At 42.0% G+C, this 22,511-nt stretch overlaps 1 protein-coding gene across 1 annotated transcript in view; it reads right to left on the minus strand.

Moving 5' to 3' along the window:
• BABAM2 (BRISC and BRCA1 A complex member 2) overlaps nucleotides 1-22,511 on the minus strand; it is a 127,198-nt gene that overhangs the window by 30,506 nt on the left and 74,181 nt on the right. Inside the window, exons 8-10 of the mRNA XM_028724442.2 lie at nucleotides 12,427-12,526; nucleotides 9,269-9,339; nucleotides 7,300-7,382 (exon numbers count right to left, since the gene is read on the minus strand). Of these exons, the coding sequence (XP_028580275.1) occupies nucleotides 7,300-7,382; nucleotides 9,269-9,339; nucleotides 12,427-12,526 (254 nt within the window). The remainder of the gene's footprint in view (nucleotides 1-7,299; nucleotides 7,383-9,268; nucleotides 9,340-12,426; nucleotides 12,527-22,511) is intronic.

Genomic DNA, 22,511 nt, shown 5'->3' on the forward strand with positions numbered 1-22,511 from the left:
AGGCAGCTGGCAGAAACTCTAAGCACTCACTGCCTAAAGTAATTTCCCCCCCATGAGCAGCAGCCACCCCCAGGAACTATTTGTTCTATACTTGCCTAGATATATGCTGTTCCTCAGAGGACAGATAAGAAGTGATTTTTGCAGATTGCTGGGAGAGGGAGGAAAAGCAACCCATTCTGCCCAAGCTGACCCTGAATTAGGATAAATAAGCAGCAACGCAAACTCACTTTTTTGGGGGATGGGAAGAATACACATTAAATTGTCAGGAGGCTCCCCCCCCCCCCCACACAGATAAGATAGGGACCAGAGGTTATACAGCCACTGCCATTTTTCCTTTGTGGGGAAGATCAGCTCCACCTCTTTAGTGCTGAGCTCCACTCTGCCCCACTGCATGGACTCTCAGAAAAAGGTTCCAGGTTGTAGGTTGGGGTTTGAGGTGGGTCCCACCTCATCAAGTACTGATCTAGTACACTGCATGTGTCAGTGCAGAGCTTCTCCATGCTTTGTTTAGTCATTTACCATAACCTTAAGAGTATTAAATTTAATACTGCTTCAGAGATGTTACTGGAAGCAGCTTTCAGTGTGACTCAAAAGCTTGCTTCCCATGTTTTATATATGTCTTACATACATACAGTGGAACCTCGGGTTGCGAACATGATCCGTGCGAGAGGCACATTCGCAACCCGCAGTGTTCGCAACCCACAGTGCTGCATCTGCGCACGCACATGACACGCTTCTGCGCATGTGCGAGCGCCAAAACCCAGAAGTAACCCGTTCCGGTACTTCTGGGTTTGGCGCAGTCCACAACCTGAAAACACGCAACCTGCAGCGTTCGCAACCCAAGGTATGACTGTACATCATTTTATTTGTATGTCGCCTTTCCACAGTTAAAACCATGCTCAAGGCGACTTACAACAAGAAAAAATGACATTACAGACATCACAAAAGCAGCCATAAGCCATAATTAAACACATAAAAAGTACACAACCAAATGAATAACTTCCACATTTATTATACAATCTAAAAATAAAGATGCAGAAAGCTAATATCAACAACAGCAACAAAAATCCCTAAACAATACTCCAAGCCCAAGAGCTTGTTCAGCCACCTCAGCTTTTGTAGCTGGAGTCAGTCAGGGCCCCTCCCTCGCAGGCCAGGTGGAAAAGGGCCTGCAAGGCAGGGAGCAGGTCTTCCAGGACTGACAGCCAAGCTGGTTTAAGTAGTATTTGAATAAATTTAAAGTATTTCTGCACTTATTTTGAGATGGCTAATGCAGAGTTGGCTAAACCCTGTGGTGCTCTGAATATTCAAACCCCACCGAACATCGTGGAACTTACTTCTGAGTAAATATTGCACAGGACTATCAGCAAGCAAGCAAGCAAAAAAAAAACTTACTCTGAAATGTAGCCACAGTAGAAAATTCTTTACTACTACACAACAGTCTCAGTAACTAGCCTGAACAAGACACCCGAGAGTGCACTAAAAGGAACAATCCACTTTATCCTCTAATAAGGACCATGGAAGTTTACTGAGTATGAGATACAGGCTTCTACTTTATCTTCCTTTAGTTCTCAAGGCCTTTCTCCTAGTTCCCAGTTCTTAGCTTTGTTTCTGCTGCATGAGTTGCTATAGCAACCCCTCCTAACAGTGATTACACTGGCACAAATACGTATTTCACTACAGAGTATTAATTATGCCAACACGAGCCATTTAGAAACCCACATTGAAGCCCAAAAGGACACACAGCACCAGTTATGAAAGTTTGTGTTTTTCATCTTTTCACAGAACACAGTGTCTCTTGGGGATGAAACAGGACTGTTCTATTGTTGGTGGAACTACAATCGTGGGATGTTGGATGAGTACTGAGAAGCCTGCTAAGGAACAAGGAGGATGGAGGCTTCTTGCCTTCAAATCCAGCTTCTTGCCTTCAAATCCAGCTCCAAGGAGGATGGAGGCTTCTTGCCTTCAAATCCAGCTGTGGAAGACTGCTGTAGTTTGGCTGTGGAGCTGGCAATAGGGAAGTAATTTAAAATTTACCACAGAAGCCCATTATATCAGGACAGTCCGTAGACGGCCAGACTCAAATGACAAAACAGAGATAGATACTTAACAGTTCCAAGACTTCCTTCCTTCCTTCCTTCCTTCCTTCCTTCCTTCCTTCCTTCCTTCCTATGGTCTGTAGTTCTGTTGTAGGTCACCTCAGAACATTTTAAAATAAAATAAAATGCAAGGAAGCAAGAAAAGGAAGGCTTCTGGAATATTTTAGGCAGTTACTGGCATTGCGGGCTTAAGATACTGGGTGGCTGAAGCAGTCCAAAGATGTCTCAGTTGGGAAAAGAGTGAGATAGGGAAGACAAATGTTCCAGACAACACACTGTTGCTTAAACTGCAGTGAGTACACATAGTTTGGATTTTGGAGGACAAGAACGGAGGAGGCAATGACAATGAAAAAATAGCACTACAGCAGAAGCCATAGAGCCATTTACTGCTTTCTGCTGCTTTGCCATTTGAGACTGACAAGTCTTCCCCCTATGTCTCTTGCAACAGTTACATAGTTCAGTAGGCCCCTTTCATAAATAAAGAAAATCAGAATATGATTCACTATACTATCATACTGCACAAACTTATTTCTTTTACAACACAAAATCCAACCAAGTATTTGGGCAACACTTTGAGTGATAGGCTGCTAACTGCTTCTGCTAGCACAATAATTTCTGCTTGTTCAATGGAACTTTTCCTATCTTTCTCCCCTTACAGCCTCCCCAACTGTGCTCCGGAGGGTTGGGAAAACCCCAAAGATTTTAGGGGGTGCACCAAAAGTCTGCACACTAGTGGAAGCAGTTCACTGGAAATGCCCAACAATATTTGATAGCACTTTCCTCACCTCTCAGAGCATTTACTAATCATAATTTCCCAGGATTCCAACACTTGAGCAAAGTTTCTAAGTAAGATACTGGACTCGAACACTGGATTCGAACACTGGACCAGTCATGCAAGAAGGTCCCAGGTTCATTCCAGGCATCTCCAGGTAAGATTGGCTCCTGCCTGAAGGCCTGGAAAGCCTCTGTTATCGTCAGTGTAGATAATGCTAAGCTACATAGACCTATATAGTCTAAGTCAGAATAAGTCAGATTTCTAGGTTCCTATGTTGCTAAGACTCTTTTCTCTGGGGACAACTCCAGTCTGGATGTAAACTTACTCTTCTTCCAAGTAATTGACCTACCAAATGCAGTATTAATTTGCTTTTCAGAGGAAACCTAAAATAATACATTCATATTTGTGTCTAAGGAACTCAGGCAATAGTTACAGCTTCTGAACAAATGTGCCTAAGTGCCATTTTCGCTCGCCCCCCTAGTTGTGTGGCATGAAGGAAGCTACTGTGAAAATAATTGTCATTCAATCCATTTGTTAAAGTGCTTTCCATTTTCATTTGAGAGCAGGTGAAGCAATAGCAATATAAAAAACGTTACGTGTCCATCACAATACTAATTACACAAATGTTGATGTTTGTGCCCATCTTCACAAGAATCTTTGCCTTCAATATATCATCAAGATAAAATATTTCAACAAAATATCATAATAAAAAGGCTTAATTGTTTATTGTAAGCTATTTGCAGTTTCCTTTTATTCAACAGGCTGATAGCAACCACTTAAGTAATTCGCAGTCAAAGAAACTGTTCTTTGAGGGGTGCTGTCATTAAAAAGTAACAGTGTTCATATTGTAACTTTTTGGTAGAGCTATTAAAAAGGTTCAGCTCACCAATAGCTGAACTAAAATTAACATTCTGAAATCTGACAAAACCTCCAAAGAACTCTATACACAAGGGCATATTTTCAGTCTTCAGGAACAAAAGTCAAACCCATTCATTAAAATATCCACCACTAAATGTAACAGAACTTGAGTACTGTACAGCCAAAAAAATTAGGTTCTTTAACATACCTGACTCAATCTTTTTAATTTTAAACATAAATTAAAAATGATAGAGTAGTGAAAACACCTCTTTGTTCACAGAATCTAAATAGCAGAATCAATGCCTCCCTATCTTCTTTTTGATCTGACAATTACATGCTCTACCCACATTTTAAAGACTTGCCAGACTCTTAGCAGATTTCACTTGCTCCACTCATTCCCCACCCTCACTTTGAAATTCTTTCTTTTAAATAGACGCTATGCACACATTTACACACAAACTATTTTATTAGTCTTAAAAAGCAGAGACATCACCTTGCCAACAAAGGTCTGTATCGTTAAAGCCATGGTTTTCCCTGTAGTGTATGGATGTATGGAAGTGAGAGCTGGACCATAAAGAAGGCTGATCGCCGAAGAATTGATGCTTTTGAATTATGGTGCTGGAGGAGACTCTTGAGAGTCCCATGGACTGCAAGAAGATCAAACGCATCCATTCTTAAGGAAATTAGCCCTGAGTGCTCACTGGAAGGTCAGATCGTGAAGCTGAGGCTCCAATACTTTAGCCACCTCATGAGAAGAGAAGACTCCCTGGAAAAGACCCTGATGCTGGGAAAGATTGAGGGCACAAGGAGAAGGGGACGACAGAGGACGAGATGGTTGGACAGTGTTCTCGAAGCTACAAACATGAGTCTGACCAAACTGCGGGAGGCAGTGGAAGACAGAAGTGCCTGGCGTGCTCTGGTCCATGGGTCGGACACGACTAAACTACTAAACAACAACAACATTTTAATATAAATAATTTCAGATTTGAAAACTGAAATGTTTCCCTGGAAAACTATGTTTTGGTTGACAAGAGATTTCTTGAAACCTGGGAAGCTCAGAGGAAAAGTTCAGTTTTGCCTTAAAAGAACACAGTGGTGGATCACCCCCCTTGGCAGGGGGTTGGACTCGATGGCCCTTGTGGTCTATTCCAACTCTATGATTCTATGATTCAATCATGTCCATTGGGCCATATCTGACTAAGCCAAACTAAGAATTGACCCACTGAAATCAATGGACTTAAGTTGGTCCCAACTAACTTGATTTTAGTAGGTCTACTCTGAGTATGACTTATCTGGAAACAATCCATTACAGGCAGCCCCCGATTTCCGTGGAGGCTGCCTTCTAGGTTATGTTCCGGTCACATGCATGCATGCACAGTGAACCATCAATTGGAAGCGTATAAATTGGTCATTGCGTGTACATACATTTTGTATCTTCCACAAACAAAAAATCAATAAATTCAATGTTTTTCTCCATAAATGTTGGTATCATTTCATGTATGAGTGGTTTCTTTGCACTATCTTTTAATACATGGAATGGTTTGCCCTGGGTTATTCATCAAAGCTAGTGATGCAACAACTTGCATGTGTAAGTTGCTGTGTGAGCTCTAAGGCTGTAGGATTAATTGATAGTGACAAGCTATTCAATTGTAATAATCTTTCTCAAGAGCTTTAAAATTAATTAAAATGAAAGCTCGAAAAATTATTTTACAGTGAAAACCTTTGGTTACTGAAGACTGAATTGACTTTGTGAAGCATGGCAATTTGAAATTTAACGAGAACATATTCCACATTCTTTCTGACTTCAAATATTTGAATTTTAAGTAAGCTTAAATTACAATCTATAGTTTTCTTAAAAATAAAAAATAACCAACCAAAAACCATGAACCAACCAACCATGTGGCTTGAGGAAAATGAATTAGCCCAAACAATCCTTCAAAACTGCTCCATGCAAAAACAGAAGCTCAAATCAAATCAAACAACCTAAATCAACTCAAACAAGCAGTGCAGTGCGGTGGCAAATGTTGGTTTGCCATTTTATCCAGATGAAAAGAACTATGGTCTGTGCAAATCGTAGTTTACTTCCTTTGTACAAAATAGCAAACTAGAAATGGAAGCTTTTAATCTCTCACAAGTAAAGAGGAAGATGGAGAATGCAAGACCAAGGCTGCCACTTCTTATTCACGTGATGTAGTTTGTGGTTATGCCTGAATTGAATCACACTTTATCAAAGTAATGTAAATTTCTGTAGAACGAAATACAACATCTGTAAGACCCGGACATGGAATTAGGGTCATATGTTAAGTAGAAGTATCACAGAGGGGATAAAGATGTGCTTCATGTGGGGAACTCAATGAAAAGAACAAAAAATCCACAAAGTTGTGTAAAGAATCAGGAAGATCCCAACAAAAAGGAAAATGAAATTCAATGCAGATAAAGGAAAAATGATTCAAAACGGGGAAACAATAATCCTAAATGTACGATAATGGCTTCTTGATTGAGATCTTGTGGACATTGCTTGGTGAAAGTGTAATCTCAGTAAAGTTTACCACATGCACTGTACACAATTAACATACGAAATTTTGCCAAATGATGGAGTGATTGCTAAGAGTACAAGGGGATTCAAAATGACTCTCAACTATGGAGAATAAAGGATATCAGCAATCTGTCCTTACATATCTTTTAACCTTACCTTGCCATAGGACAAAATTCTGTTTTAAATTGTCTCAGGTTAAGCTGCAACTTCACAGAAAATCATTGCAAAAGATACATGGCAGCCAAGGGAAGATGGAGCACCCTCAGAGCCAACTTGGGAGTGGTGTTGCTGGGGCCACCAAAGAATAAAGGAAGCAGCAGTGTGAGAAAAGAGGATGGGAAGCAGGCAGGTGAAGAGGTAGGAGGACTGCTGCAAGAAAACAAAGCTGCTTGCATAAAATACTTGCCCTTCTCATTACAACAGGTGACTAAATTGACTGATAAAGGCTTGGATCTCAGATACACATATGCATGGTCCTACTGTATTGATCCCTTTCTACACCTCTGTGCTGGGTCTCTGTTAGCGTACTCACTGAGGTGAGTGGACAACCTCCAATGAATCACAGAATCATAGAACTGTTGAGTTGGAAGAGAGTCCAACCCCCTACAATGCAGGAATCTTTTGCCCACATGGAGCTCAAACCTGCAATCCTGAGCATCAGTTTCATGCTCTATCCTGGGCTATTTCAGCCATAAGTATCACTTGTTGGCCTTCTACTAACTGATGGACTGTCAGAGTGGTACAATCTAATTTTTCTGCCTATGACTTTTAAGTGACTTTCTGTTGCATGTGACAGTTTAAATGCGCACACAGACAAATGAATGTTCCTAATCTGCATAAAACATTTCCCCTCCTTTTTTCAGACTGCAGGTGGGATTTTGCAAGTGTGAGGGCCACATCAAAAATGCATAAACATAGAGTAAAAATAGCCCAAACCTTTAAACTGTTCTTGTAATTGGTTTTTACCCTTTTGAATGTTTTTTTATCTTTAAGAGGCTAGACATCTGTGCCCAAGGCAAATAGCTACTCACTGTGAACCAGGAAGCAGAAATCTTTCCACATCAGTAACAAGGTGAGTTTTGTGAAACCCTCCGCATCGTATTCTACCACGCCACTATAAAAAAGCATAGTTTTAACTATAAATATTGAAGCATAAAAATAGATTCGAATATGAGCACAAGTCAGACTGTAGGGAGCCATCTCTTCCTTCGAATACACATCTGCAGGCATGGGCTTATTGCAAGGATATAATGCAGTTCCACCCTCTTTTGGCCAGGCACTAACAGTATCAAACAGTTACTCCCAATAGGACCATCAGTACCCCCCATCCAGCAGCCTTTTCCAGGTCCCTGGCTCCACACTGGTCTTAGAGAATTCCCTCTCACATTTTGCATCTACAGTTATGGCAGCTGCATGCATAGGGGGTTATTATAACATTCTATATTGATAGAAGTCCACCAGTAAGTACCCAGAGCTCCTTAACAAAAAGAATTGGGTGTTTGTGTGTAGAATAATACACTGAAGAATAAACATACATTAAAAAAACACACATGCAGAATTAAAAAAAATCATAAGAAGCAGCAATTAAAGTCATTAAGAGAGGTGGCTGAATTAAAACTTGAAAGGCTGTTTGCATAAAAATATTGTGCTGCACCTAATGAAGCCATGTGTTAGATGAAAACACATCTGCTTGTGTGAAGTGGGGCAGCCAATTTTCAACGAGCCACCTAACCTACTGTCATCACCCCAAGTGTTCCTTTAAATCAGTGTTTCTCAAACTTGGGTCCCCAACTGTTGTTGGACTACAACTCCCATCATCCCTGGTCCTGCTAGCTAGGGATGGTGGGAGTTGTAGTCCAACAACAACTGGGAACCCAGGTTTGGGAAACACTGCTTTACAAGCTTGCTCCTGAGGGCTGGGGGACTTTATGGGAAGTGTAAGGGATATATTATGGAGGGTAGGTAGGAAGAAGGTGGGGGGGATCAATGAAAAACAAGTGCCTCACTTTGCACAAGTGATGGCGCAAAGTCATCATTGGATGCAACCTATTTTTAATTTTTGTGCAAAACTTGACAAAGTAGGTGTCAAGCAAATTTAATCAGGAATGACATTCCAAGGCACTGGTCATGCCCTACCCAAAGTTCAGATCAGCCTGGCAGAACGTACCGTGGTGAATTGAACTGTGATGGGAAGAGAGAGAGGACTTAAAACTTTTGCCCCCGCAGGTGGCTGCTACCATTGATCTCACTTCCAACAGCAGTAATACAGTGGTGCCTCGCAAGACGAAATTAATTCGTTCTGCGAGTTTTTTCGTCTTGCGAATTTTTCGTCTTGCGAAGCACGGTTTCAAAAGAAGTTTTTAAAAGCTTCAAAAATCACCAAAGTCTTCAAAAACCTTAAAAAAGGCTACCACACCGCGTGCAACTGCACCTCTTCAAGCAATGCACCCTGGGTATTAACGGTTTTAAGAAAAAGGAAACAAACTTGCAAGACGTTTTCGTCTTGCAAAGCAAGCCCATAGGGAAATTCGTCTTGCGAAGCAACTCAAAAAACCAAAAACCCTTTCATCTTGTGAGGCATTCGTCTTGCGAGGTACCACTGTATTGACTTCGATCCTATGCAGTTTTGTCACAAATGGAAGGGATTCTTTTGTTTAAGGAAAAACTTTCAAACCAAAGGAGGCTCCTGCCAGCAAAATGGTGGGCTGCGGAAAGGTGATTTCATAGACCATCCCTTCCTGTTGCAGCCCCATGTGCAACTACGCTCACTGGTCCAGAGAGTCCCCCGACCCACCACAGCAGATGGTGAGGAGAAAATGTCCTAAAGAGGTCCAGGGCTACAATTCTCAACATACATTGTAAAATTAGGGTAAGTGAAAACTGGGAGCAGGTGCACACTTCTGACTTACAACTGCTAGGATCTGGTAGTGAGCTAGAGAATAAAAAACCATTTTAATATGGTTCTGTTCACTTTTTAAAAAAGGATGTAGAAATACTTACGTTCCAAAGTGACTAAGAAATGCCGCAATATACTCTCTTCTCTTATGGTAACCCTGAATAACATATTGTACCTTGAATAAAAAAGAAAGGAAGAAACCAGTAAGGACACAGTGAAGCTAAATAATAGTACAAACTGTTCATCTTAGGGCATTTTTCTAGGAAAATGTGCTGATTTCCTATTAGTAACATAGCTTACAAAGTTATGAATGCATATCCAGTGTGGCTGGTTAGTGGAATTACAGGTTTTTCTTTTCTTTCTTTCTTTCTTTCTTTCTTTCTTTCTTTCTTTCTTTCTTTCTTTCTTTCTTTTTACATCTCCTGTAGTTGTCTGGATTCTGCAGTATGGCAGATTGGTGGGGAATCAGCAAGTGGGTTGATAAAGTAAGAATGAGCTTCTGTTTGTTCAGTGATGTAGAGAAATGGGGATAATGAAAGGTGGTGACTGGGTTAAGTGACACAGTGCTAGGTTGACTACCATCCTTGGGGAAGCTGACAGTGACCTGATAAGCCACTTCCGGGTATACTGTGATTTTGATATCTTATATTGTTTTGATGATTGATTTAATTAATTATATTTATTGTACTTCTACTTTATTTTTCTTATTAATGAGCTGTTCAATGCTTTGGGGGACTTTGGGCCAAGAAGCAGTATATACCATATTTTTCCGTGTATAAGACGCCCCCTATTTTGGGGGACCCCAAATTTAGAAAATGGGCATATGCATTATCCATGTATAAGACGCCTCCAGATTTGTAACCGTATTTTAAACTAAAAAAACCCTAGTCTTATACACGGAAAAGTACGGTACAGTGGTACCTCAGTTTAAGAACTTAATTCGTTTTGAAGGTCTGTTCTTAACCTGAAACTGTTCTTAACCTGAGGTACCACTTTAGCTAATGGGGCCTCCCGCTGCTGCCACCACACAATTTCTGTTCTCATCCTGAAGCAAAGTTCTTAACCCGAGGTACTATTTCTGGGTTAGCGGAGTCTGTAACCTGAAGCATCTGTAACCTGAAGCATCTGTAACCTGAGGTACCACTGTATATATATAACAGTTCTATATTGATACAGAGTTTAACAGAATGGGATTCAAGAATATCATTTTAATATTCATGTTAGCAATAAGGATAGGTAAGATTAGACTCACATAAGAGTTACCTAATGCTTTTGGCACCTTAAAAACTATCAGATTTACTCATCCTGAACGTACTATGTGACTCTGCTGTTTTTGCAATAACAGAGTGGCATGTTACGCCTCTGGAATGTCATGTATTTAAAAACCTGTAAGCTAGATACTAAAGAGTATCTATAGCTAAAAGCAGCACCCTTAGATTTCCAGGCTGCTTTGTTATGCCAAAAAGGCAATTTTACATTTATTTCACATTCTTCAGATTTACTGTGCCAACATTTAATACCCAAGTTTAGAAAATGTCAACTGCAATGCCAGTATAATATGAAAGTATATGACAAAATGTGAAATTATAAAAGTATTGTAGCTATGTTGTGCCTGTGCACAACACTCAAACAATTCTCCATTAATATCTTATAACAGCAACTTTCTACAGCTGCATTCTTACAGTAAAAAAATAAAATAAAGTATACACGTTGTTTATGTTGGCTGCATTAATACTGGATTACCTTGGCTGGCAAACAGCTGTGCTAAATTACTTGAAATAACCATGATACAATCAGTGCTAAGAGCCATGTTACACCCTCTCAAAATAAAATAATTCTATTTATAAAATTGGATGTATTTCAGTTCATGAACAAATGCTTGTTTTGAAGGCTTTATGTGGGATCTAAAATGTTACTCTGGGAATAGGAAAAAAACAGCTAATCTAGTTTAAGCAAGCTTGAAAAAAAGTTTAAAAACAGGCTCGTGCACTTGAAAAGTAAAAAAACAACACACACAACTAACTTCAATAGAGAGCCACAACAAAAATAACTCCAAAGATAGATTCCTGCATAATTATAGAAATGCATTTTGAAAGAACGCTTCATAAAGTCATAATTTATAGGCTTCCTTTAGAAAGAAAGTTTAAATTGGAATAAAGGACAAATCTGGAATATTTGATAACCAGATTGTTGAAAGCTCTGACCACAAGTTGTCTCAAAAGCTACTGAGGCTGAGATTCAGAATGCTATGCAAAGACTTTTCTGCTGTTCCATCTGGAGCATTATTTCCCCCACAAACTACCACTGAAGACTGGGAGAACCACCAGGCAGGTATTTCCTTAGGTACTAGAAGGTAAAATCATCAGCCAATCAACACATGCATTTTAGAACTCTTTGGATCCTGGCCTACATGAAACTTCAAATATATTCATCTCATATGCATGATTGCTATCTTTTCACCTTGTTAAAGCACTACAACATATAACAGCAGCAAAAAGCAACAGTTCATGCCTTTTGGATGTGCTGCAGAGAAAAATCCCAAAGGAGAACAGCATTTCCTTTAAGAGACAAAGTAGACAAATTTTACAGTGGTAATCACCATGTATAACTCTAGAAAGATGCATCTCCTTATCATGAAGGTTTATATAAGCCTTCCCCACCTGGTGCACTTCAGATACTTGTAACTACAACTACAATTTATCCCAGCCAGAACAGGGCTGATAAGAGCTGGAGGCCAAGGCATCTGGAAAACAGGTTGTGAAAAGCTTGTTTAAATACTTTTGCTGGGCACTGGCATTTGTTGTACAGCCTGACACCTTCCTTATCAGCATTGTTTTTTAAAGATTTTTTTTAATCCATCAGATTCCAAGACTGTTCTTGGAAGGAACTAGCAGAATAGTTTGTCTTGCCTAAGTATGCTGCTATCTAGTCAGAAACTAATATACTCTGACTGGGATGTGAAACTTTAGGTCTGCTCAAGAACTCAGGAACACACAATCAGATTTTAACTTTTTTTTTTCTTCCAGGGAAGTACACTTCCTCACCTCCAAATGTCATATCTACCAATTTGAAAAGCACTTTGCCATGTAGCACGGACAGACAGACTCAAAAAGCTTGAGCCTGAAGCCCTATCAGATCACAGAGAGTTAGGTTATGCTAACATTTCATAAACAAGCTTGGCTCTTCAGTGTTCCAGCCTTCATACTGGTAACATCTTTATAAAACATCTCAATAGGATAAAAGTAATTTTACAACAATTTACCTTGTTGGTTAGGAGTTGACATACTTGGGGTACGTAATCAATGAGGCAGCCTCCACCTGGAAAAGCAGGGATGTGAAGGGCAGAAGATCCTCCAAGAGCACTAAAAAGATGAGTTCATTGAACATATTACATTTATTATTCTTAATCCTTTTTTCAAATCACGTTTTATGACCAAAAAAGATCACAGTCATCCTCTAATACAAAACATTATATAGGTATAACAGTAGAATTACTTGAGTCTCAGTAAAGTACAATAAAATAAGTTTATAAAATGGTGCATGGTATTAAGGAAGTGAGTAGAAAACAGTTTTTCTCCCTCTCTCATTACACCAGAACTTGCGGACATCTAATGAAGTTGAACGTTGGAAGACTTCTTTACGCAACACATAGTTAAACTATGGAAGTCTCTCCCAAGGGAAGCAGAGATGGCCTCCAACCTAAACAGCTTCAAAGAAGAATTAGGCAAATTCATGGAGGAGACAGCTATCAAAGGCTTCTAGCCATGATGCCTATGCTTTGCCTCCACTATTGAAGGCAGTAATGCTTTCAGGTTTGAGCTGCTGGAAATCACAGGAGGGGGAAGTACTCTTGTGTTCAGGTTCTTCTTGCTGTTGGGAATTTCATTCCTCCGTGCTGCAGATGTGTGATTGCTGTTGTCACGTGTCTGTATTTACATTCTGGTTTCCCACAGGTATCTGGTTGGCCAGTGTAAGAACAGGATGCTGGACTAGATGGGCCATGGCCTGATCCAGCAGGCTCTTCTCATGTTTTTATATGTTTACATACAATATGGAGTCACTGCTGAAGCGTAGTTTTGGGTACGGGGGAGCCAGCCTCCAATCTATGCTCAGTAACAAAGAGTACTTATTGACTTTGGACAAGTCTCTAAATGTCTTGCACACAGCTGCTGTGTGCAATCCTGTCTATAAAAGGCTGCATTTCCACCTTCTGGATTCAAGAACTTTGAACTTTTTGTACACTATATTTAGTAACCCAACAATCCAAACGAGAAGAGCAAATGTGGCAGGCAGATAGTGGTTATAATTTATTAATCACTACTATAAGCATCCTGGGCTCTCTGTTTTTCAGGAAAATACACCTATTTGATATTTTATACAAGGAAAAAAATGAACACAGTTCTGCATACTTTCACTTTCTCAAGGACACAAGAACACTGGATTTATGGTTGTCTTGGGCAATTTGCAAAGGCCAGGTAAGTTCCACTTAATACAATGGTTTTATACTCATGAAATGTAAAAGGCAGTGTCTTGTCAACAGAATAAGACCTGTTTTGAAAGTTCTACAATTAATAGTTAACAAGAGAACGATTTCCCATGTGTTGAAGGGCAATGTTTCTTCATCACTTTTAAAACATGATGCAAATATCTGCAAGAACAAGGAAATAGCACCAACACATCTAGAGGGAGTAAAGAAAAAGATTAGATTGCATAAAGCACTAATGCTGATAAGGTCTTAGCTGTAGCAATGAACAGCATGTGGCATATTTGATCTCACTATTCTTAGCGCTAACTCCTGCAACACAAATGAGTGCTTGGGAATGGTGATGTTCTATCCAGGCACGTGGAAAACAGGCTTCAAAGGGCAACACTTGAATAGCAGAATGAGGAGATCAAGTCGCATTCCAAGTTGTCTGAAGACCTTTCAAGACTTATGTACATATATGTGTTTCCATAGCTCTCTAGTCCAGGAAGGAGGACATGAAATAAACCAAACTTCTCTAGTTTCCTTATCTCATTGGTTCTCTAGGCCAGTGTTTCCCAACCGGTGTTCCGCGGCACACCAGTGTGCCGTGAGACCTTGCCTGGTGTGCCGTGGGAGGGAGGCGGGAGAGGCGGGGCGGCGGCGGCATCTCCTGCTGGATGCAAATCCAAACATGGCGGGCGCCTCCCTCGCTCCTTTGTAGGCGGACCATCGAGAGAGAAAGAAAAGGAGGCGAAAGAGCGAGAGAAGGCGCCTGCGCGGAAAGAGGAGCGAGCAGTGCGCCTGCGCGCCGCGGCGCCCGAGATCGCTTCTCCCCACCGCCCCTTGCTTCAAAAGAGGTCCGGGGACAGCGGGAAGCGCTTCGCGCTGCCCCCGGACCTCTTTTGAAGCAAGGGTTTGCGGGGAGAAGCGATCTCCCCGCAGCCCCTTGCTTCAAAAGAGGTCCGGGGGCAGCGGGAAGCGCAGCGCTTCTTCCCCGCTGCCCCCGGACCTCTTTTGAAGCAAGGGGCTGCGGGGAGATCGCTTCTCCCGGTGCTCCGAAGCGGGGTGGTGGGGCGGGAACCTCGCACCCCGCCGCCGGGCATCGGAACGAGGTCCTGGACCTCTTCTGAAGGCAGGCGGGGGCAAAAGTCTTTGCTCCCCCCGCCTGCCTTCCCGGGACAGCGGAGACTTCTCCGCTGCCCCGGGCGATCTTAAAATGCTGGCGGGCGGGAGCGAAGCGTTCGCTGCCGACCCCCAGCATTTTAAAATCTCCTCGGGGCAGCGGAGACTTCGCTCCCGCCCGCCAGCATTTTAAAATCGCCCCGGGACAGCAGGGGCTTTTAAAATGCTGGTGGTCGGCAGCAAAGCCCTCCTGTCCCCGGAGCTTGCGGGGCGGGAGGTGGGAAGAAGGGCTTTTCTTCCCACCGCCAGCCTTCAGAACAGCCTTCTGAAGGCTGGCAGTGGGAAGAAAAGCCCTTGTCCCCCCCCCCCCAGCCTTCAGAAGAGGTCGGGGGACAGACTGTCCCCGGACCTGGTCTGAAGGCGGTTTCCCTAGGAACGCATTAATTGATTTTCAATGCATTCCTATGGGAAACCGTGCATCGCAAGACGAAAAAACCGCAAGACGAAGAGACTTGCGGAACGAATTAATTTCGTCTTGCGAGGCACCACTGTACTTTTTATATAGTCAATATAGGCACAGAGTTAAATTTTTTAACATTTTCTAATGGTGGTGTGCCTTGAGATTTTTTTCATGAAACAAGTGTGCCTTTGCCCAAAAAAGGTTGGGAAACACTGCTCTAGGCAGCTGGGTTGTCTAGAAAGCTGGCAGTAATAATACTAGAACCCAGGATCATCCAATGAATTTGAATGTTGGAAGATTCAGGGCAGGCAAAAGGAAGTACCGTATTTTTCGCTCTATAGGACGCACTTTTTCCCCTTCAAAAATGAAGGGGAAATGTGTGTGCGTCCTATGGAGCGAAGACGCCATAGCCCTGCGACCCTCTCCCGGCTGGAGAGGTGACGCGCGCCTATGGCAGGAGCCTCCATAGGCGAGCGTCACCTCTCCAGCCGGGGGAGCATGCGCGGGGCTAAAGAAGCCCCCCGAGACTCTCTCCCAGGTGACGCGCGCCTATGGCAGGAGCCTCCATAGGCGCGCGTCACCTCTCCAGCCGGGAGAGCGCGCGCGGGGCTAAAGAAGCCATAGCCCCGCGACCCTCTCCCAGCTGGAGAAGTGATGCGTGACTATGGCAGCAGCCTCTCTGCTGCGCCTTTCCGCTGCTCCCTGACCTGCTCTTTGGGGCTGGTGGTGGGCTTCCCCCCGCCAGCCCCAAAGAGCAGGTCGAAAGGAACCTGAAGCCTGGAGAGCGAGAGGGGTCGGTGCGCACCGACCCCTCTCGCTCTCCAGGCTTCCAAGGTAGCCGCCTGAACGCACCTTAAACGCACCTTGTTTTAGAGCGGGAAAACAAGAGGGGGAAAATTCTCCCACTCTCTGCGCAGCGCCTCCTGCCGCTTCACTGAAGGGGCGCTGGGCAGAGAGCGGAAGAATTTTTTCCCCTTGTTCTCCCCCCTCTAAAACAAGGTGCGTCGTATTGTCCGGTGCGTCCTATGGTGCGAAAAATACGGTACTTCCTTACGCAGCACAGAGTTAAGCTATGGAACTTGCCGCCACAACATTTAGTAATGACCACCAACGTGGACAGTTTTAGAAGAGCATTAGACAAATTTATGGAGGATAAAGCTATCAGTAGCTAATAGTAAAGATTGCTTTGTACTACCCCCACCTCCAGTATCATACTACTCTGCTGTGAACCTTCCCATTAACTGCCGTCATTTTTAAAGACCCCACTCAGGCTGCTGATGCCATCAGAAGTTGGATAATGGGAAAGGCTTTTCAGTGATGATACACAATTGGAACTAACTCCCAAACATGTCTTCTCCTTTGTTATCTTTTAGGTGCCAGGTGAATTCCGCCCTGCTCTCTGAAACTTTTAATGGTATTTAAGGGCCTTTTAACTACTCATTCAACCTTTTTTAAAAAACAAAACAAAACAAAACACTCTAGGAAGACATGGTATGGTCACTATGGGAAAGATTCTCCAAAACTGATCCCTTAAGTTGATCCTTAGACTGGGTAGACCCCAGCAAATTCTTGGACTTCGGGAAGGGGAGACACACACAAAATCACTTAAGAGGCCAGATCAAGCCTGCAGCTCAGGGAGTTCATCACCTCTAGCCTGACTGCTAACTATAACAATAGACTAGACTAGAATTAGATCATATCAGAAGCAAGTAATAAATAAATTATCTCTGTTGCTTCACGGTTAATTCAGGATGTTTTACTTTCATATTGAATTCTTACATGATTTGTTTTGTTATGTTTCAAAACGCATCAATATGGCTTGCAAAAGCTAAAAGATGGAGTAAAATACCTAAATAAATGAATCAAGCATTGACTCAGTAACTTCTAATGCTTAAAAAAAATAAAATCTGAACAGTAAATATTTAACCCAATTTATGAGTCTGACACTATGATTACTAGTTCTGTGCTATTTTAAGCAATCAAGTGACTGCACTATTCTCAGGAGGCTGGGAATGCTAAGCTTTTTAATAAACTATAACCGGAAATTCGTATTTTTTCCATCTACAATAAAAATCAAGGGTGGTCTTATCAATGCAAGCTAGACTCATGACTGCCTACAACCTCTATCAGGAGTATTTACAGCTATGTATATTTTAGAAACCCCTTCATGGATCACTGCCTTGTTGTGGTGAAGGGGCTTGAATAACTCAGAGAAGCTATGAGCTACGCCGTGCAGGGCCACCCAAGGCAGACAGGTCACAGCCGAGAGTTGAGACTAAATGTGATCCACCTGGAGAAGGAACTGGCAAACCACTCCAGTATTTTGCCAAGAAAACTCCATGGACATAAAAAAGGAGAAGCTTTGAGAAGAAAGTGAGAGTTTCCAAGGCATGCTCTGGTTCATGGGGTCACAGAGAGCTGAACATGACTAAGATGACTAAACAACAAAAACATTTTAGAAAAGATGCAAAATCCCACCCTGACAGCATGAGCATGGGGTGCTTCCATTCATAACCAATGGATGCATGCACATGAAAGCTCATACCAATAACAAACTTAGTTGGTCTCTAAGGTGCTACTGGAAGGAATTTTTTGAATTTTGTTTTGACTACAGCAGACCAACATGGCTACCTACCTGTAATTAATCTGAGGCAGCTTTTTAGCAAATTAAATGTTTTTAAATCATTGACTGGATTTATATACCAACTCTCCTCTGCGAGGAGCCCAAACTAACCTATTTAGATACTGCAACCCTAATGACGCACCACAAAAGACAGGAGGTAAGAAACAGCAGCTTTAATCAAACTGTCAACAAAATAAAATAATAAATTCATAGATGGGAGAAAACCAAAAAGGAATAGAGACTAATGGGCATGTTCCTGGACAGATTAAACTGCCCATTCTAAATGAATAACCATGTCAAATGTCTGGCTAAGCAAGCAGCAAATTGTATTCTTTCTGGGCCATATCTTTCAGATCCATCAAAAGGACAACAATAGCCTGAAGTTAATTATTTAGCTTTCAGGAAAGAGGTCAAGGGAAATAATCATCTGATTTTCATTATCTCAGTGAGGTTAGATTGAAGTGCCCAAAGTATGCCTTTCACAAACGAAACCAGCTTAAGAAAAGTGGTCTTTTCTTAAGAAATGTCAGTGATAGAAGAAATTATTCTTTAGGGGACACCATAATATACATGACCACACTGCCCTGTTCCTTAACTTTTCTACTGTCCCCCCCCCCCCCATGTGATGTTTGAATCTATAAAATAAATCCAGGTATTTCTGCCCCTCCCAGAAAAGCACTAAATATAAACCAATTTCCACTTTTTGAAAAACCGATTGTTTAAGACACATTCATATTTGTGATTATTCTTCCAGTATGCACCGTATGTAAATGTTAAACCTTGATAATAAAAAAAAATGAAAAATGAAAGTTCCTAGAAGGGACAATATATATATTTTTAAAAGCATATAAATCACAACTGCTACTTCATTAAATTTCATTTCATGAAATTGATTTCACAGAGCAAAGAAACTGCAAAGGGGGCATTATTACTACAGAAGCATTTTAGTTGCATAAATGATTTTGCTGCAAAAAGGAAACCAAACGACTCCACTTTATGAACCACAAACAAGTGAAAATAATGTTTTAGGGTGAAATCCAATAGAGCAGGTCTGCCAGAACAACGGACACCATTGATGGAAAGATTCCTCCTCCCCCTGAAGCTCCCTATGTACTTCCTGAAATCTGGTCTGGAAAGCTTGAGCCCCTCTGGAGCACATTTGGAGGGTGCAGGGAAAGGAGAGGAAGGGGAAATCTGCTGATATGACACAGAATGTCACTTCAGTGATCTGCTGTCAAGTGATGCTTGCGAATGTCTGTAGAAGCAATGCGACATAGTGGGAAAATGTTGAACACAGACCAGGCAGACCTGGTCATTCCCAGTCATCACCTTGTCTGAATGAAACACACATAACTATGGGTCCCAAGAAAGGCTCCTAATTCTGAAACACCACTCAGCCATTGTAACAAGGTGTGTGCCCTTTATCCCAGTAGGAAGGAGAGAGCTGGAGTCCTCTAGTCATTCCCCTGCCTGTCTTATCTAAGTAAATGTGCTCAGGTATCAGGTGTTAGTTGCTTTCTTATGTTAGAAGATTATAGAAACTGTAGACTCTCGCCAAGCTGAGAAGACTTTATGGCCTTGGGCCATTTTTAAACTTGCTCACACACAAAACAACTGAGTTCTCAGTCTCCTTCAAGCAGAACCCCACCTTCCTTTTCTTTTCCTCCTTTCAATATCAGCAGCTTAGTTTGGGAACATCAGCTTAGTTTTCAAAGCGGGAGGCAGGCCTTCCTAGGGACATCACAGCAGTTGCCAACAAAGCATTCACTTCTTTTTGATCTTTCCCACTACGTGCCTTTTCCAAGACAGCAGACAGAGTGGCAGCCCCTCCTAACCAGTAAATGCCGTGCACATTTTTAATTATTATTTCGCGAGTGCCTACAGTAACTAGGCGTTGTACATAAAACAAATTAAGACACAGCTCCTGCGCACGGGCGTACCGTCTAAAAGCAGGAACAGACAGTTACGGCAGCCAACTTACCCACACAAGTGGGTGTAATGGAGGAGGAGATTCGTCAAGGGTTACTACTTCTCTTCTGATATTAAGTGTGCAGGAGCAGTTATTCGTGTGGCCAACCCTGTCTGAATAATGTTGTTTGCCTTTCAACGGACAAGGTCCTTCCCCTTACAAAACAGCACAATTCAACAAGGAATTTAAGGGCTTTATGAATGTTTCTGTTGTATAAAGTACACTCCCCGGCAACTTTAAATAGTTAAACTATGGAACTTGTTGCCACAAGATGTGGCAATAGCCATCGACTTTGATAGCTTAAGAAATTCATGGGGAATAAGGCTATATTAATGGCAACCAGTCATGATGGTTGTGCTTTGCTGCCAGTTTCATGGGGCGGTATGCTGGGAATAACAAGGATGTTGGACTAAATAACAGAGTGTTGGACAAAATGGCCCTTTTGCTTGATCCTGCAGGGGTCTTGTGATGTTCTTACATTAAATTATAGAGAGACCACAAGGAAGTTTAGAGGTATGGTCAGATTTTAAGGCCAGATTTTAGGGCCCGAGTGGCACACTTAAAGCTGATAGTGCACCAGAAAGTATAATAATAAGTGGTACTGCAGCCAATAGTAACCCGAGATCCTCAACAGGCAGCTTGATACAATAATGTCTTAAAACCATAGGAGGTAGCAGTAAAAACATATTCTTGAAGCACAGCACAGTGCAGGAAAAAATAATCTGAGAGGATGCTTTGTAAACTCTGTGGCAGTTTAAGTGGTTTGCACTATTATTCTCCCCAATACAGGCACTGTGTGTTCATAAGAAAGTCCTTTGCTGCAACTTTCGGATTCCCAACATGTTGTTTGTAGGTGCTGTGGGGCTGTGTGACCATGTTTTGTTTGCTTTTTTTGTTATTTCATTGGGGGAGGGGATTGCTTACTTATTTTGGTTTAGTTTAGTTAGTCTGCAAGCTTCATTTGTTCTGCCTTTTGGGGGGGTGCCTGCTTTTTTTTGTCTATGTTCTCTTCACTTTGGGATTTGTGGGGGTGTTTCACCTATTGTTTTGGGGAGCAGGTGCTTTTGAACACTGCCATTTTTTATTCCACGGAATGGGGATTTTGTGGTCCTGTTGACACTTTATTAGCATTCTAAAATGTGCCTCTGGACCCAAAAAGATTGGGGACCCCTGCATGAGAAGACATGATTTTGGGTAGGAGCTGCAGCTCACAGGGAAAGAACGCAAGGTATGCAAGCAGAAGGCCTAAGGTTCAATCCCTGGTAAATTGCTCTGAGATCTGTGGATGAAGGGCGGTATATAAATTTAGCAAACCAACCAACCAACCAACCAACCAACCATGGCAGGGGTCTGCAACCAGCGGCTCCGGAGCCGCATGTGGCTCTTTTACACCTTTGCCGCGGCTCCGGGGCAGATACTAGCGAGGGGAGGAAGCGCATTGTGCGCCCCGACACTCCCCACTGTGGCGGGCGCTGTACTGGCTGTGATGTCGCATGGGGGCGGTGCGTGCGTTAGTCACGCACCGTTCCGACGTCACCTACCCGCCCGCCCGCCCTCTACATGGTAAGGGGCATGTACGCTGGTCACTGCATTGAAAGGGGGCATGTACGCTGGTCACTGTTTTGAAGGGGAGTGAAGAACACACACACACACAAAAAGGTAACTTGTTAATTTAACGTTTATTTCTATGAGGAGGAGTAATTCTGAGGGGTCAAACAAAGAAATAATAAAAAAAGTTATTTTTATAATGACGAGTTTTGCGGCTCCCAGTTTTTTTTTCTTCGGAAACAGGTCCAAGTGGCTCTTTTTGTCTTAAAGGTTGCAGACCCCTGAACCATGGAGAGACATCACTAATCAGTGTAGGCAACACTAAGCTAGACAGACCAGTGGTCTAACTCAGTATAAAGCTATTCCCTAGCTCTGTCAGCAAGAGAATATTAACTTTGCTTGCTACAACATTTGCAAAAGGAAGCTCATAGAGATGGGGTAATCCTGCATGTCTTGGGGTAGGTGTAAATTGATATGCTGGTGTGTGTGTGTTTTAATAAAACAGGCAACAATGTATTATATTTGCTCCACACAGGGAATTAGCTCTAGGTTTGAGACTAGAGTTTGGTAAAATAAACAAAACCCTGCATGGGCATATGCTTCTACCCATAAACATGGTTTTGCCCAGGCAGGCAAATTATCCAGTACTGACTCAAGTTCAGAAATTTCTGTAATCATATATGCACTATATATTAAAACTGAAATCATCAGAAAACAGCACTGGGGCTCTTGTAAACTATTTGGTTAGATGTTTACCCTGCTCTAAGATTTTAAATAATGCTATGCCTGTACATAAGAAACATTTTGTATTGGGTTATTTAACCACAAGACACTTATCCCTTCACCTGGCTAATGTTCAAGCATTAATATTGCTATTAATTGAAGGCATGGCTCGTTGTCTAGAATTATTTCTTTACCAGCACACACGCTTCATAATTCTCTAAATACACACACTACGCGCTGTTTCATTGTGAAATTGCAGCTTATTTCAGGGATAGGTAATATTGAGAGAGAGTATGTCTGAAACTTAATGGCAGCCTGAGATAAGGAGTGCTCTTCCCTCTCATTTCTACATTTTTTTAAAAAAAATGGCAAGTACCTTTTGATCTCCATCTGTATTTCTTACTATTTCCCCTTTCTTTTTTATTACTAAGCAGTTC

This window comes from Podarcis muralis, chromosome 3 (assembly GCF_964188315.1).
Source record: "Podarcis muralis chromosome 3, rPodMur119.hap1.1, whole genome shotgun sequence".
NCBI classification, from domain to species: domain Eukaryota; kingdom Metazoa; phylum Chordata; class Lepidosauria; order Squamata; family Lacertidae; genus Podarcis; species Podarcis muralis.